Genomic DNA, 18,631 nt, shown 5'->3' with positions numbered 1-18,631 from the left:
AATTTGTTTTCGGTTGGCCGCTTTACAAAGGATGTTGGGCCAGTTACGTTTGAGCGCGATGGTTGTTTTGCGGAAACAAAAGATCTTCGCTGGAAGCTTGGAGCGCGTGAAGGCAAAGGATTGTTCAAGCTTTACATGACGCCTATTCTGATGGATGAGGCAAATATAACAAGATCGATGGGATACCATGGGGACACCACGTCGTACCTCTGGCACCTTCGACTTGGTCAGATTGGTCATGGCGGTCTTGATGCTATTGTGAGGAAAAATTATGGTATTGGCATTAACATTGCATCAGTGAAGCAGTGAGAGGTGTGTGACGGATGCTCACTCGGTAAGCAAACGCGAGTGAGCTATGCCAAGTCATCATCCAATCGTGCGTAACAAGTTCTGGAAGTCATTCACAGTGATATACGTGGTTTCATGCAGACGCCGACTTTCAGCGGGAAGCGCTATTTTGTCACTTTTATCGACGAAAAATCACATTTTTGCAAGGTGTACTTGTTGAGTAACAAGTCGGAAGTGCCTGCCAAATTTGCTGACTTTGTTGCGTTTGCTGAAACGCAAACGGGCAAGCGGTAAAGACGATTCGCAGTGACAATGACGGCGAGTATACTTCGCGTGATATGGCCAAGTTTTGCAGTGATCGAGGGATCGTGCAAACATTCACGCCGCCTTACACTCCTCAGTTGAACGGGGTCGCCGAGCGGAGGAATCGAACATTGGTAGAGTGCGCGCGCTGCATGATAAAACATGCTGGACTGTCCAAAGAATACTGGGCGAAGCTGTCATGACAGCCACGTTTCTCCGCAATAGATGTCCAACTCGTGCTGTCAGCCATGACAAATCGCCACACCAAGTTTGGACAGGCAAGAAACAAGAAACCATTGCTGGCTAACCTCAAGGTGTTTGGTTGTCACGCGTATGTTATGGTGCAAAAGGAAAAGCGTGCCAAATTTGATTTTCGGTCAGTACGCTGCCGGTTTCTTGGATATTCGGATCATGAGAAAGCGTATCGATTCGAGGAGCTGGACAGTTGCCGCATACTAATAAGTCGCGACGCTCAGTTTATGGAAGATGTTTTCGACACTGGAAGACGCAACTACTTTAGCAGGACGTAGTCATCGAAGATGAAGAGGCGACGGATGATGAATCGCCGCAGGAATAAGAAGAAGACACTGCGCAAGATGCGGACATGGAGTCCAGCAGTAAGAGACACCAACGGACACAGTCGTTGGAGAAAGCAACAGACACTCCAAGCGCCAAGCGGTCTGCGTATTACAAGAGACGTCAAGGTCTTGATGAGATGTCAGCAGTAGCTCAAGATGCAACACATTACGAAGCTGCATACGTCATGGATTCAGTGGGAGATATGCCGACTACGTGTAAGTCGGCTATGGAATCCAGTGACGCAGTGAAATGGAAGGAAGCATGCGATTCGGAGTATGACTCGCTCCACAAAAATGATACATGGAACATTGTACCGTTGCCAAAGGGACGCAAGGCTATCGGCTGCAGATGGGTGTTCCGTGTCAAGGAGACTCAAGATGGCGAAATTGAGCGGTATAAGGCACGTCTAGTGGCTAAGGGGTTCTCACAGAAGTATGGAGTCGATTACGAAGAAACCTATGCGCCGGTGGCCAAGTTTACTTCGATTCGAATTGTTCTGAGTTTGGCTGCCAAGTATACGCTGAAGTTGCATCAGATGGATGTCAAAACAGCGTTCCTAAATGGTGGATTAGATGAAAATATCTACATGGCGCAGCCCGATGGATATGTCGATGCTGGTCGTCCAGATCACGTGTGCAAGCTAAAGAAGTCACTATACGGGTTGAAGCAATCACCCCGTATGTGGAATCAGACCATCGATGACTTCATGATCAAGATGGGTTTCGTCAAGTGTGAATCAGATCACTGCGTGTACGTTAAGTGAGATGACAGCGACATGGCCTTTGTTGTTTTGTATGTTGACGATCTGATCATCGCAAGTAGCAACGACGAGTTTCTCACGTCAACAAAGCGTGCGTTGAGTGACCGATTCGAGATGACGGATCTCGGTGAGCTTAAGTATTTTCTTGGTGTGGAAATCAAGAGCGATCATGCGACTGGCCATGTGACGATGCGGCAAACCAAGTTTCTCAAGTCTGTTTTAATCAAGTTTGGTATGCATGACAGCAAGCCCGGGAAGACGCCTCAAGATCCTTGACTTAGACTGACCAAGAACATGTGTGAAGGCGGCTGCAATCATGAGATAACAATGAAGAACGTGCCCTACCGGAGTGCCATTGGAGGTATCATGTACTTGATGGTTGCGACTCGACCTTGCTGTGGCAGTGGGAGCATTGAGTCAATTTGCGACTGATCCCTGTCCAATTCATTGACAGGCTATCAAGCGTGTGTTGCGGTATCTTCAAGCAACACCGACGCATGGACTAAATTTCTCACGTGATGGTATCGCTACACTGCAAGGATACTCAGACGCAGATTGGGGGGGCTGCTGATGTGGAGACGCGACGAAGTACAAGCGGATACGCTTTCATGATGAATAACGGGTGTATTAGCTGGAGGAGCAAGAAGCAGCGAACGGTGGAATTGTCATCGACGGAAGCAGAGTACATGGCGCTGACGGAAGCAGTACAAGATGCAATTTGGCTTAAGACATTTCTATGCGAGCTTGGTGAGATGAAGAGAAACGAAGCTGTCAAGGTGTATGAAGACAATCAAGGTGCGATTGCGTTGGCCAAGAATCCGGAGTTTCACAAGACATCGGCATACGCTATCACTTTGTGCGGGAAAGAGTTGAAGACGGCCAAGTGGTGCTGCAATACTGCTCGACAAAGGAGATGAAAGCAGACATGATGACCAATCCGATTCCTGCTGAACAATTTAAATACCTTCGACGCATGCTGGGAGTGTTAGCAACAAGCGTCGAGTCGAGTAAGAGTGTTGGCGAGGAAGCGGCTCAACCTGACCAAGAGACTACCAGTATGTACCAGTATATACCGGTAATGACGTCATAGTGTTACACAGTAGATGACGTCACAAGCTTCTAGAAGGTTCTATGAACTATGATTGGCTAGAAGCAATGATTGGCTTCGAGGTAGCAATAGGTTTGCGAACTAAGGACCTTAATATATTTACTTTGCATTTTGCTAAACTTCGCTCACTTGACCGTTTCATTACAGTCCGCATCTGAAAATCCTTGCAGTCCATCCTGACTTGATGCTTGAAACTCGATGCCGTGCGTCCTTGTGCCTTGTATATACCTGAAGACCCTTTTTAAAGCTTGCCAATGTGTCGGACATGGGTCTGCCGCGAATTGGCTAAGCACCCCAACTGCTGCATCGAGGTCCGGGCGTGTGCCGACCATAAGGTACATTAGGCAGCCAACAGCAGTTCTATACGGCACACCGACCATAGTCTTGCTGTGCTCGCATCCACCTTCACACATGGACTTAGTCAGCTTGAGACCTGGATCCTGAGGCGTCCTGACAGGCTTGCTATTTTCCATGTTAAACTTGGTCAGAATATCACTTGCAAACTTCGTCTGCCGCATCGTCAGTGTTTCAGTCTTAGAATTTTGGTCAATTTCAATTCCAAGAAAATACTTGAGCTGACCCATATCTGTCATTTCGAATCGGCGATTCAGCGCTTGCTTGGTTTCTTGAAGCATCTTGCTGGTACTTCTTGCCAGAATCAGGTCATCAACGTATAGCGCAACGAAGATCATGTCTTGATCATCTCGTTTCATGTAAACAAAGTGATCGAAATCACACTTCTTGAACTTAAGTCCAAGCATGAAATCGTCAATGGTCTTGTTCCACATACGTGGTGACTGTTTCAGCCCATACAGTGACCGTTGTAGCTTGCACACGTAATCTGGATTGGCTGTATCACTGAAGCCATCCGGCTGTGCCATGTAAATATCTTCGTCCAGTTGACCATTAAGAAACGCCGTCTTCACATCCATTTGGTGAACTGTGAGTCCATACTTAGCAGCCAAACTGAGCAGAATCCGAATCGACGTAAACTTTGGCACCGGCGCAAACGTTTCTTCATAGTCGATGCCAAACTTTTGGGCGAAACCTTTCGCCACTAGACGCGCCTTGTATCGCTCGACTTCACCATCTTGGTTTTCCTTGACGCGAAACACCCAGCGATTGCCTATTGCCTTACGTCCTTTCGGCAGAGGCACAAGCGTCCAAGTCTCATTCTTTTGCAGTGAATCCATTTCCAAGCTGCACGCCTCCTTCCACTCAGCTGCGTTGTTGGATTCCATCGCCGACTTGAATGTTGTCGGCATTTCTACCACTGAATTCACAACATACGCAGCCTCGAAGTCTTGAGCTGTGGCTGACATTTCTTCAAGCGACTGGTAACGATTTGTTCGTTTAGGTCTTGGCACTTCAGTCGCTTTTTTGAGCGATTGGGTTCTTTGGTGTCGCTTACTGCCAGTCTCAACTTCTTCTTCCTGCGCAGATTCTTCATGGTCCGTTTGGTCGTGCTGTGGGGAGTCCTGATCTGTTGCTTCATCATCATCTTGAACAACGACCTCACTCTTGCGACGGTCGCGCCTCCCACTGTCGATTGTGTCTTCCATAAACTTTGCGGCGCGGCTGACAAGCACACGATTACTTTCCACTTCTTCGAATCGATACGCTTTCTCATGCTCAGAATAGCCTAGAAACCGACAGCGTACCGATCAAGCGTCAAACTTGCTGCGTTTTTCTTTAGGAACCATTACAAATGCATGACATCCAAACTCTTTTAGATTTAACCACAGGTTTTCTTCCAGTCCAAACTTGGTACGGGGATTTATCCATGACAATTCCTCAAGTTGGGCAACGATTTCGAAGAAAAGCAGAGGTCATAACTGCTTCACCCTAATATGTCTTCGGCAGTCCAGCATGCTCGATCATACATCTTGCGCATTCCACCAGCGTCCTGTTCATGCGCTCGGCCACTCCGTTAAGCTGTAGGGTATAAGGCGGTGTGAACTTTTGCTCGATACCTCGCCGCTTACAGAACTTGGTCATTTCTCCTGAAGTGTACTCGCCACCGTTATCGCAGCGAAGGGCTTTAACGACTTTGCCATTCTGAGTTTCAGCAAACGCAACAAACTCAGCAAATTTGTCGGCAACTTCTGACTTGTTCTTCAGCAGAAATAATTTGGTAATAGCGAGTACTCATCCGTGAAAGTGACAAAGTACCGCTTGCCGCTAAAAGTCGTTGACTGCATAGGTCCGCACACATCGCTGTGAATAACTTCCAACATTTTCTTTGCACGATGAGGCGACTTTGGCATAAAACTCACTCGCGTTTGTTTGCCTAGTGCACAACTATCACACAGCTCCCACTGCTTGATCGACGCAAGATCAATGCCAACACCATAGTTTCTTTTGACGATAGTGGTCAAGACCACTATGTCCAATGTGCCCAAGTCGAAGGTGCCAGAGGTACGAGTTGATGTCCCCATGACATCCCGACGAGCTTGTCACATTGGCTTCGTCAGTACTGACAGGCGTCATGCATAACTTGAATAGCCCTTTGCCCTCTCGAGCTCCAAGCTTCCACTGCATTCCTTTGGCCTTGACAAAACAGCCATCGCTTTCAACGTGACTGGCCTAACATCCTTTGTAAAGCGTCCAACGGAGAAAAGGTTGCGCGATAACTTCGGTATGTGCCATACCCCGCGAAGCTTACCCTTTTTAATTCCTTGAGGCGTCTTCATAGACATTACAATGTCACCAGTCCCGATCGCCTGAACAACACCGTCGTCGGCCAGACGAACATCCACCGGAGAAATATCCTTGTAGTTCATCATAAATTCTTTCGAAAAAGTCATGTGCTGCGTAGCACCCGAGTCGACCAGCCATACGCAACTCGACTTGGAGGTTCCTGAATTACCACCAACTGAAAACAGAAAATCGCCAGAGTCGTCTTCACTCTGCGCGATGTTTGCACGCTGTGCTGGTCGTTGCCGATCAGCATTCTCATGAATTCGCACCGGGCACTTGGCGATCCAATGCCCGTGCTCTCCACAATAATGGCACGCACTGCCAGCCTTAGCAGGCGGTTGACGTCCCTTGCGCCGTCCGTTGTCCGTAGTCATAAACGCTTGTCCTTGCCCGTGCGCGGCTCCATCGACGCCGCCACCTTGTTCCTTGCGTTTCATATCTTCATGCATAAGCCGAGACGTCACGAGCTCCCACGACAACGAGTCGGATCTTGACTCCAACGCCGTAATCAGGAACGCGTATGACTCGCTAAGACTTGCAAGAAGCGTGATAACCAGATCATCCTCGCTGACCGGAGCGCCGACTGCGTCCAGCTGTTCCGCCAATGTCTTGATCTTGTTGATGTGCTGAAGCACGTCATCACCTTCGTCCATCATCGTCGTGAAAAAGCGTCGACGTAAGAAGAGCTTGTTCGCCAAACTCTTCTTCTCGAAATGCCCTTCAAGACGCGACCATGCATCATGCGCGCCGTTTGCCGATCGAACCAAAGGCAGCTGCGAGTCCTCCATCGCAAGACAGATCATCGCCATGGCTTTGCGGGACTTACGCTTGTAGGTCGCTTGGTCCATCGGGTTTGTCAGGTGCTCAGGCTTCACCTCCCCGCTTACCACGTCCCATAGGCCCCGCTCCTCCAGGAGCATTTGCATCTTGAATTTCCACAAGTGGAAGTTCGATCCGTCGAACTTGTTTATGCGGGCGGTCGTGGTCGCAGCAGTGTCCATGGCTAAGGCGAAGGCAGGGGCGGGGGCGGCAGATACTGCGGGTCTTGGGCTCATAACCTAATGTAAAAGTCAAGTGAGCACTAGTTGGCAAATTGCAAAGTAAATATATTAAGGTCCTTAGTTCGCAAATCGTTTGCTACCTCTAAGCCTACTGGATTCTCTACTGGATTTACTTACCGGCTTCATCCATTCTAGCCAATTAGCTTCTACCACGTGGAGGTCCCATCTTGAACATGATCATTTGCGCATCTTGAACAAGATCATCGAACGTTCGCGGAACTATTTCTTATGCTGTCGCATGCAGATGTCGCTCTCGTGCGATGTCGATGAACCACCGGTACTTTACCGGTTAGTCTTGTACATGTCGAGGCGCATCCTTGACAACAATGAGGGGTCATCCTCATCGTCGGATCCAAATAGACTATTAACTCGTCTGTCAGAATGAGCCCTCTCATTCGAAGGCTCGTAGTCAGCCGCCTGACGTCTATCAGGCGACTGTTCCATTCTCCCCGAGTCAGCCATTTTGTCCGACTCGCATTCGTAGTCGACCTCCAAAGAGGGGTCGTATTCACCTGGTGAATCACCACGTGCACTTGCAACATCTAGTGTTATGCGAGCGGAAGATACTCCGGCAGACGTTCCGTCTGCCGCAAGAGACAACAGTGCGTCACCTGCGGCTGCACGAACCGCAGCCGAAGGCGCAGCACTATCAACACCCTGCCTAAGTTGATTCTTCATGCGATGGAATTTAAAGTGATAGTATTGGCCAATCAATATCATATAAAATTAAGTGGTCACATAGTGACCACTCCATCCAATGACAGTCAGAGTGATTGTCGTTTAAGGGAGGGGTGTTATAACGGGGTGTATCGTTACATGAAATTAACACTTATAGGTTGTTAAATAATATATTATCTAAAAGGTAGATAATAATTGGAGGATATTACTTTAAATAGTAATGTTCTGAATTCTTATCCATAAATAGGTATAGCCGATTATATCAATTCATTCCGCAGACTAATCAGCTATAGATGTAAACAAAAGTCTTTGAACTTGTCATATGTTGCGTCGCCCCCAAGTCGACCAGCCAAACATCATTGGCATAACCGCTGCTACTGTATCGGTGCACTTCGACTTGTACTGCTTCAGTACAAGTTCACTTCGCACTGCTTCAGTTGCGAGTGGTGTCCTACGCTATTTCACATACTCTAGTACGTGCAGAGGAAGACTTCTCTTTAAGGCAACTTGCTAAAAGAGGGTTAAATGAAAACTTTATTAATATAATTAAGTATCTCCTATATCTATCTTGCAAATGCTAACTTAATTATAAACTAATACTAAACATGCAATTGAATTTTTATCTTATCTTATCTGTATCTCTAGAGCATGCGTAACAACAAGGTCTTCGCGCCAATCGACGTTCATCTCCCAGACGACGGTGTTGTCCAAGCTATCGGCAGCGGAGACATCGTCATGTCAATGAAGACTTTGCAGGCGGCTAAGAAGGGTGTGCTTACGAACGTTTGGCACATTCCGAAGTTATCGCGAAATTTATTTTCTGTCGGTTTTTACCAAGCACGTTGGGCCTTTTGTATTCGAAAAGTATGGGTGCATCGCAGAGGCAAAAGGCGTCAAGTGGAAGATCGGTGCACGCGAATGAATAGGACTTTCAAGCTGCGCATGACTTCAGTTTCTCAAGAGGAAGCAAATATAGTCAAGACCTTGGCTCATAGATATCATCTTGTACTTGTGGCACCTTCGCCTTGCCATATCGGTCATGACGGACTCAGTGCCATCGTCAAGAAGAATCTCGCTATTGGAATTGACATTGCGTCTAAACAAGTGGGAGATGTGTGATAGCTGTGCGCTTGAAAAGCAAACCCGCGTACATTTTAATTAACATCGACGGAGCAGGCAAGTGAGCTTTTAAAAGGTCCCACACAGTGATGTATGTGGCCATATGCAGACTCCAACTTTTAGCGGCAAGCGCTATTTTGTGACTTATTTTGATGACAAGTCCCGGTACTGTGTCGCTTACATGATCAAGAGCAAGCCAGAAGTCATGTAAGAGTTTGCCAATTTTGTTGCGTTAGCGGAAAGCAGACCGGCGAACGCGTAATATCTCTTCGTTGTGACAACGGTGGCGAGTATGCGTCCGAGAAAATGGCCAAGTTTTGCTCGGACCAAATAATTGTTCTCAAATATACGCCGCCTTACACGCCACAATTAAATGGAGTTGCTGAGCGTATGAACCGAATATGAAAATGTCAAGTGAGCACTAGTTGGCAAAACGCAAATGTAATATTAAAGAACTTAGTTTGCTAACTTATTACTTGTTACATCTAAGCCAACCATTACTTCTAGCTAATTTGCGCTTCTGGAATTTTCTAGGAGCTTCTGACGTCATTAACTGGTGTCATCCCAATGACGTCACCGAATGACGTCGTTGTCGGCATCTACCGGTAGATACCGTCTTTGGCCTGCTTGCTGCACGAAATTTTTTCTTCACAGCGTCCTTAACATTACTCTCACTCGACTGGACAGCTCTTGGGCCTTGTATCCCGAGCTTGCCACGAAGCACGGAAAGCTTTGTCGCTGGAATTGGCTTGGTCTCGATATCGGCCAGCATGTCGAAAGTCGAAATATACTCGAGAATCACTTGACCGTCTTCAACCTTTTCGCGTGTAAAACGGTATCGACTGTCGATGTGCTTGGTCCGCTTGTGATACTCTGGATTCTTTGCCAGTGCAATTGAGCCTTTATTATCTTCACAAATCTTGACCGCTGTATCCGTGGACATCTTACCGAGCTTGCACAGAAACGCTTTGAGCCATACTGCCTCTTGTGTCGCCTCTGACAGTGCCATGTACTCAGCTTCTGGTGATGATAGAGCGACCGCACGCCGCTTCTTGCTCTTACAGCTAAGACACCCGCCGCTCATTATTAAAGCGTAGCCGCTTGTGCTTTTTCGTGACATCGTGTCTCCAGCCCAGTCCGCATCCGAAAACCCTTGCAGTCCATTATGACTTGCTGCTTGAAACTCGATGCCGTGAGTCCTCGTACCTTGTACATACCGGAAAACCTTTTGAGTGCTTGCCAGTGTTTAGGCATGGGTCTGCAGCAAATTGGCTAAGTACTCCAACTGCCGCAGCGTTATCCGGGCGTGTGCCAACCATAAGGTACATCAGACAACCGACAGCATTTAGATACGGCACACCGACCATTGTTTCACTGTGCTTGCATCCGCCTTCGCACATGGACTTGGTCAGCTATCGTCCTGGATGCTGAGGCGTCCTAACGGCTTTTCTGTTTCCCATGTTGAACTTGGCTAATATATCAGATGCAAACTTGGTTTGCCGCATCGTGAGTTTTTCAATCTCAAAGTCCCGCTCAATTTCGATTCCCTAAGAAAGTACTTGAGCTGGCCCATATCCGTCATCTCAAATCTGTGGCTCAAGGCTAACATGGTTTCTTGAAGCATCTTGCTGGTACTGCTAGCCAATATTAAGTCGTCGACATATATACAACAAGAATCAGGTCTCGACCATCCCGCTAATGAAAAGGTCAAGTGAGCACTAGTTGGCAAAATGCAAAGTAAATATATTAAAGGTCCTTAGTTCGCAAACCGTTTGCTACCTCTAATCCTACTGGATACTCTACTGGATTTACTTACCGGCTTCATCCATTCTAGCCAATTAGCTTCTACTACGTGGAGGTCCCATCTGAACATGATCATTTGCGCATCTTGAAGTAGATCATCGAGCGTTCGCGGAACCATCTGTTGTGCTGTCGCATGCAGATGTCGCTGTCATGCGATGTCGATGATCCACCGGTACTTTACCGTTTAGTCTTGTGCATGTCGAGGCGCATTCTTGACAACACTCCCACTCGACTCGGCAGCTTCTGGTCCTTGTACAACAAGCTTGTTCCGAAGCACACAAAACTGAGTCGCAGGAATTGGCTTTGTCATGAGATCCGCTAGCATGTTGGTCGTCGAAATGTATTCCAAGACAACTTGGCCATCTTCAACCTTTTCGCGTTCGAAGTGATAGCGAATGTCGATATGCTTGGTCCTCTTGTGAAACTGTGGATTCTTGGCCAGTGCAATTGAGCCTTGGTTATCTTCGTAGATCTTGACCGCATCATTCTTATGCATCTCACCAAGCTCGATCAGAAAAGTCTTAAGCCACACTGCCTCCTGTGTCGCATCTGAGAGTGCCATGTACTCGGCTTCCGTTGACGACAATGCTACCGTGCGTTGTTTCTTGCTCTTCCAGTTTACACATCCGCCGCTTATCATAAAGGCGTAGCCGCTGGTACTTCTCCGCGACATCGTGTCTCCGGCCCCGTCCGCATCTGAAAATCCTTGCAGTCCATCCTTACTTGATGCTTAAAACTTGATGCCGTGCGTCCTTGTGCCTTGTATATACCTGAAGACCCTTTTTAAAGCTTGCCAATATGTCGGACATGGGTCTGCCGCGAATTGGCTAAGCACCCCAACTGCTGCATCGAGGTCCGGGCGTGTGCCGACCATAAGGTACATTAGGCAGCCAACAGCATTTCTGTAACGGAGCACTGCGACTTGTACTGTTTCAGTACAAGTCCACTTCACACTGCTTCAGATGTGAGTGGTGCCTCTCGTTAGGTGACGTACACTGTACGTATAGAGGAAGACTTCTCTTAAGGCAAGTTAGCTTAAGAGTGTAAAATGAAAACTGTATTAATATAGTTAAGTGTCTTGTTAATCTATCTTTGTAAATGTTGTCTTAACTATAAACTAATACTAAACATGTAAATGAATTCTTATCTATCTTATCTCGTAACTCTCTTTGATTACTTCTACAGCTGATTAGTCTGCGGAATAAATAGACATAATGGTCTATACCTATTTATGGATAAGAATTCAGGAAATTACTATTTAAAGTAATTTCCTCCAAATATTATCTACCTTTTGGATAATATTAATTAACAATCTTTTATTGTTAATTTCATGTAACGATACACCCCGTTACATCACCCCTCCCTTAAACGACAATCACTCTGAATGTCATTAGGTGGAGTGGTCGCTAAATGACCACTTAATTTTTAAAATGATTTTGATTGGTCAGATCCATCATTTTAAATTCCATCGCATGAAGGAACAATTCATGCGGGGTGAGGATAGTGTTGAACCTTCGGCTGCGGTTCGTGCAGCCGCGGGTGACGCATTGTTATCTCTTGCGGTAGACGTTCCGTCTACCGTAGTGTCTTCCACTCGCACAACACTTGGTGTTGCGAGTGCACGTGGTGATTCACCACGTGAGTACGACCCCTCTTTAGAGGTCGATTATGAGTGCGAGTCGGACGAAATGGCCGACTCGGGGAGGATGGAACAGTCGCCTGATACCCGTCAGGCGGCTGATTATGAGCCTTCGAATGAGANTTTTCAATCATCTCCCTGTCAACAGCTTTGAAGATAATGCGACGCACATCGTCCTTGGTGACTTAAACACGCCTCTCAATCCTAGCCTTTACTCGGCACAGCCACGATTAGTTGCTCGTCCTGGCCGAAGCGCGTGTATGGACTGGCTAGGTCAGTTGGGAGTCGTTGACGCCTGGCGCATTCATCACTCCCGGAATCGTCTGTACACCGGTCCACAGCCACGACTGAACCGGCTAGACTACGCTCTATTGTCAACGGATTTTTGCATCGCGTTATACGGGGATTCGACTTCCTTCGATCCACAGGGCGCTGTTGACCATTTGGCACACACAGTAACGTTGAAGTCCTTAGTTCAGCCCCAAGGATACGGATACTGGCGATTTCCTGAATATCTTCTAGAATACCCTGATGTGGTCGATGCCATCCGCGGTGAAGCACAGCAGGCGCTTAACAACCTTCGCAAAGCATCCAATCCAGGCAAAGTATGGGAAAAATGGAAGAAATCCATTCGGCGCCAGCTATTGGCTTTGCAGCGGCATTTACGGCGGCAACAGGAAGGTGCGCTGGTTGCGGCGCGAGCGACGCTCGACGAAGCAGCTTTCATTTTTTTGCTCCAAGCGAAATGACATTTCACAATCAATGTTTCATGCTGCACTAGAGGCATACCGGGACTGTGCGCACCGATCCAGTTATTATAAGCAAGGCTCGGCTTTCGACTTTCACATTCAGAATTCCGAAACTTCTTCTTGTTTTTTCTTCCGTCCGATTGATCCGTCCCTTCGACGGATAAACATTGAGGAGGTGCGGACTCCTGATGGCTCCATCTCTAGCAACCCGGCGGACATCTTAGCCAGATTCCGGGCCCATTGGGGCTCAATCATGGGTGATGCTGCTAGTCTTGCCGGACCACTACCACCCACAGACCGCGCTAGCCGAGAGCAGCTGCTGTCTACGATCGATAAACGTCTCTCAGGTGCTGACTAAGATATTCTCAATGCTCCCATTGCTGGTGCTGATTTCGCTGAAGCACTTAAACACATGAGAGCTAATTCTGCCCCAGGCATGGATGGCCTCACTGCTGGTTTTTATCAAATTGCACCAGATACATTTGGTGAATGCCTGCGCATTGTGTTCAACCACCAGCTGGCACGTGGTGAGCTTCTTCCCTCTCAACCCAAGTCAGCTGTGTGCATGTTACACAAAAAGGGTCCGCGGAATGACCCCGGCAACTTCAGACCAATCTCGCTGATTAGTGTAGATGTCAAGGCGTTGTCCAAGGTGCTGACGTATCGCCTTCAGACTTTTCTTCCACATCTTATTCATGATGACCAGAAGGCGTTTGTCAAGCGTCGGACTATACATCACCACGTGAGGTTTCTCGCTTATCTACAAGATCTGGTGACCGAACTCGATGAGGACGCTTACGCCATGTTTCTCGACTTTGAGAAAGCGTATGATCGGGTCGAGTGGAGCTACATGTTTCAAGTGCTCAATCGCATGGGTTGCGGAGGTGACTTTACCAACTGGATGAGACTTCTCTACACTGGTCCCCAGGCTCACCTCCTTCTCAATGGCCACGTTCAACCTCATTTCTTCCCCACCCGAGGGGTCAAACAAGGCGATCCGCTATCGGCACTGTTATTTGTCATGGTGATGGAACCCCTTGGTAACCTGCTCCGGCTGCATGAGGAGCATGGTGTATGTCTTTCCAACGACCACACTGTCACCAGTGTCTTCTTTGCGGACGATTCCACGTTGCTATCCAGCTCGCTCTCAGGTATTCAAGCGCAGCTTGAGCTAGTTCAAATATACTGTGACGGTTGTGGTATTTGATCAAGTGGGAAGTTACGTGGAAGGACCTCTCCCATACGGCTCGCCTTGGGTATGTACTACAGCAACCGATATGGTTTCATGCCGAGCCTGAATTCCAACTCCTCCTTGCGTCCCGATCCGACAGCTCCGCGCCACGGCGGCGCAGTCTGTGCATGATTGCTGAACCTCAACGAAGTTACCGTCAACATTCCGCGATGACTTTCAACCTTCGGTGTCTTGCTGACTTTCTGGATTCTGATGGTGCGTGGCCGGATTCTAAATCGTTTGCTCGCGGCCATATCGACTACCGGCTCATGTCAATTCCCGCGTACCAGCAATTTCAGTGGCTTCGACGGTTGCACCATGAAGTCACGCAAATTTATGAGCGGCTACGTGGTCTCTGTAGTCAGACGCCGCTACCACCTCCAGGTGCGGCGTGGGCGTGTCCTCCTACACCGTACGTTGGTGCGCGAGTGGGTGACCAAGTTCACGTCGTGCCCTATATACCCCGTTCTCAGTTGCTCATGCTGGTCTGGACGGCAGCGCTGCCCACAAAGCCCCACCCAATCCAGTTACACGATGCGCGAATCACTGCAACTGACATTACGGTGTTCGTACACCAGTGCAAACGACTTCGGTGGCTCCTCCTTCCAATCTATTCGGACTTGCAGTTTTGCCTTGCCTTTCGGCTTTTGCCGGTGCGTTCGCGTTTCACGTTTCTTCGAGATGCGCATCCCAACATCATCTATTGCGTCCGGAGTGGATGCCATGCAGTGGAATCAAAGCGGCATTTATTTTTTGAGTGTGCCCTGCCGGCTAACCTGTGGTCGATCCAATTTCGCGACTGGTCGATTTTTATTTACTGCCATGCCATCGTGGCTCGATATTGCCCTTGGGCGACCGCCATGTCTTACGTTGGCTTGGCAGCAGCATGAAGTTTTATCCGCGACTTATAGCAGGTCACGCGTTGTGCTACCCTTCATCTGTTGTGGACTGTGCGCAATGACGGCTTGTTTCGCCAGCGTGCGCCCATACCTCTTGGGCCAGCTTTACGTGTCCTCTACACTACATTTAGTGCCCACTTACGAGCTTGTCTACGTCGGCTGTACGGACAGACGCAACGAGCATCTCTACGGACTGTGATGAGCCAGCTTAGACGCTCACGCTCTTTGGGTGCCTTTATGCAAGCCAACCCAGCATTGTTCTCAGTGCGCTCCTTGTAACTTACCCGCCATAATTTCGACTTCATGCCAGCTCTCAATGTGGTGGACTCAATTGATCCATCTTCTTTATGGCATCACTCCACGCTTCCGGTGAGATGCTGTAACCATACTTTCAACTTTTTACGGTATTTCGGTGCGGTGGGTTATATTAAGTTTCAGAGGTCCTCCTTATCTGCCTATGATGCCTCTGGAGGGTTATCAAACATGAATCCATGCGCGCCATTGGATAGAAACTCTCACTTTTCAGTTTGGTTCATATATAAACTTTATCTCAGTTCAAGGTACCACTCCGGTGGTTCAGTGGTATACTTCTCAAATTTTAATCAGAAGGTCACCGGTTCGATCCCCGGGGCCGACAGAATTGCCAAAAATGACTTAATCAGTGTCGGTCAAGACTAGAGGGTCGTCGCTAGGGCCCGTAAGGGTGACGGGCAGCCCGAGCCTGACATATGATTAAGGAGTTGCGGCAATTGGGTCTCATTGTCAAAATTTGTCCAGGGTAGGTCTTCGCACGCCGGACCCAGTCGCTTTGTACAGTGGCTCGAGACGGCTTAGGAACTTTCTGCAGGCCTGTCATTCCCGCCCCTGCGAGAATCCATACATCGTTTCTTGAATTATCTCCATTTGCAGGATATCAGTTCTGACAGGTTATTTGGCCCTCAGATTTCAGTCCTCACTTCTCAATTTTCTGCCCAGCTCAAGCCCAATTCCCAAAACCATCGACCGCCAAGATGGACCACGCAGCCGCTAAGAACCTCCCGATCGCGACCGCCTCCAAGGGGTCTCTATCCCAAAATTCCGACACCAAGACGTCTGGATCGGAGTCGGATAAGACTAGAGGGTCGTCGCCAGGGCCTGAAAGGGCGACGGGCGGCCCAAGCCTGACTCTCGATCAAGGTGTCGCGGTTGCGAATCTTCGACACGGGACCGCTTGTGAGGGTAGCGCGACCGCTGGTACGGACGAAGTTGCGTCTAGTACTCCACTTGTGCAGCCCTCCCTTCCAGCCGTGGGATTGCAGACACCGCAGGTAACGCCCGCGATGCCAGCGGACGTTAATGCGTCTACTCAGCGTTATCACCTTCGGACGAGAATCGCTGCACCTCTTGTTCCAGCCCGGCCTCCCAAGCGAGCGCGCCGATCCTCAGCCATCGTCGAAGCCTTCGAATTTGATGCCATCGACGACCGCCGGGGATCTGCCGACTCGTATGAGAACCATAATCGCTGGTCAGACACTGCTGAGACGTCTTGGGTCCCCCGCCAGCAGCTCATTGATGATGGCAACCAAGCCTCCCTCGACATCGTGGATCGATTCCTGACCCAACATCCAGATCGTAAGACGACGTATCAAGCATTTGTGGCCCAGGATTGTCGCTCCCTGCTCGCCATGGCAGCCAATGAGGATAACTCTTGCGTTGCGCATGCTATCCAAATGGCATATGAGTTGCTGGGTCTCGATGAAGCCAGCCGCCATCTCCCAGAAATCTGGCGGGAGTATGTTGACCAAGCCAATCTCTCCGGCATTGATGTGTCCAGCGGCTTCAAGCATGTTGAAAAGATAGTTCGATACTGCCGTTATGCGCCCCCAAGTCTGGGTGGAGCATTCAACTGCCCCAACTTCGTCAAAATCTTTTCGACGGGGATGGGGTGGGCTATTTGGCCATAGCGCGACGGGTACTTTTTCTGCCTAACGTCGTCCTTGGACCAGGTGTTTACATTGTTGGTGCGTTTAAGAAAAATATGCGCGGCCATTGTTTCGCAATGCAAATCAATCAGCTCGGTGCAGTCATCATTCGTGAGAATGGAGCTAACACAGGCTTGGGAGAAAACCGTTGGTTTCGTACCATTAGTTTTATCAGGCCTATCAAGGTCTTCCTTAGCGAGTAGGTTTTGTTTTCCTCCGCTTTAGCCATTTAGAGTCATAACGACTCATTTTGACATAGGCATAGAGAAGCAAATATCTATTAACAAAATAATACAGATTTCTTGAACTCGGACTGCCAACACTCTTCCGGGAGCGGTAGAGGTTGAAGAGGTGCACGAAATGAGGGGCTAGGCTTCACCTGTTGACAAACCTCGCAAGCAAGAATGTACTTGCGCACAAACTGACACTGGCGGGGCCAGTAAAAGTATCGACTTACCGTGAGGTAAGTCTTCTCACGTCCACGATGTCCACTTGTTGGAGCATCGTGACACTCATACATGATGCGCAAGCGCAAATCATTGTGAGTCGGGACGACGACACGTGGGGTGTCGCCGGTAACGGCTGTGTAATACAATAAGCCGTTACGTGTTGTGTATCGATCAGATGACGATCGATATAAAGCCGGAAGATCTTTAAAAGATTTATCGGATGGATTCATTAAATGATCCATCAGACAAAGAAGGTCATTATCTTCTTTATAGGCTTTCTTTAGTTCATCAACTAAGGTTGATGATGGAACACTCGTAGTGAGTGTTGCAACAGTAAGATCACTTTCACTGTTGGGGTGCACTGCTGACTCGAAATCGGGTCGGCGTGATAACGCATCAGCGACGACATTAAGTCGTCCTGGTTTATATTCGACGGAGAAGTTATACTCCGCGAAGAAGGATAGCCACCTCGCCATTCTTTGCGAGAGGTGTGGGCTATTGACGGCCGTGCGTAATGACGCATGGTCCGTATATACGATGAACGGTCTATCACCAAGGAGGAAGATCCTAAATTAAGCTAATGCATATTTCATGGCAAGGAGTTCCTTGTCATGCACTGGGTAACTGCATTCAGCTGGTTGTAGCTGACGCGATTGGTAACAGACGACGTGGTCCGCGCCGCCTGTATCGTATTGCATTTACGCACAGCCGATTCCGAAATCGCTGGCGTCGCAGACCATATGAAATGGTCTGTCTTGAAATGCAATCGCCAATATGGGCGATTGCATCAAGCTTTGATTGATGCCTTCAAACGAACGCTGACAATCAGCGTTCCATAACCCTTTCTCGTCTTTTGTCAAGAGACGAGAGAGATGAACTGTCATCTCTGCATAATTGCGAGAGTGCTTGTGCAAGTACGCCGCTAAACCAAGGAACTTCTTAAGTCCCTTGACATCGACTGGAACTGGCCAGTCGGTAATTGCCTTGATCTTTTCGGGATCAGGGCGCACGCCGTGTTTACAGACAATGCACCCAAGAAGTGGTATTTTGCTTGCAGCGAATAGACACTTCTTGAGATTTGCATATAACTAATGTTTTCGCATAAGTGTAAGAACCTGACGAACGTGAGTTTTATGAACTTCCACGTCCGTTTTACCGTCCATGGCCCGGCTATGGACGTATACATCGTCGAAATAACTCGGTGCGAAATCCTGCACCGGTCTCAACAGATTTGTTACACATCTGTTGAATGTTGCAGGGGCGTTACTAAGCCCCTGAGGCATCACTAGCCATTCCCAGAGCAT

The 18,631-nt window shown here is 48.4% G+C and overlaps 1 protein-coding gene across 1 annotated transcript; it reads left to right on the top strand.

Moving 5' to 3' along the window:
* Positions 1–16,581: 16,581 nt before the first annotated feature.
* On the top strand, positions 16,582–17,081 carry CCR75_008775 (uncharacterized protein; the record flags this gene model as incomplete). Its single annotated transcript, XM_067966824.1, has 2 exons — positions 16,582–16,755; positions 16,785–17,081. The coding sequence occupies 2 exons, from the start codon at positions 16,582–16,584 to the stop codon at positions 17,079–17,081; spliced, it is 471 nt and encodes a 156-aa protein (XP_067821854.1).
* Between the last annotated feature and the right edge of the window lie 1,550 nt (positions 17,082–18,631).

Source organism: Bremia lactucae, linkage group LG2, assembly GCF_004359215.1.
Source record: "Bremia lactucae strain SF5 linkage group LG2, whole genome shotgun sequence".
Classification (NCBI taxonomy): Eukaryota; Oomycota; class Peronosporomycetes; order Peronosporales; family Peronosporaceae; genus Bremia; species Bremia lactucae.
The sequence above is the reverse complement of the archived record's forward strand: the minus strand, read 5'-3'. Positions and strand labels throughout refer to the sequence as shown.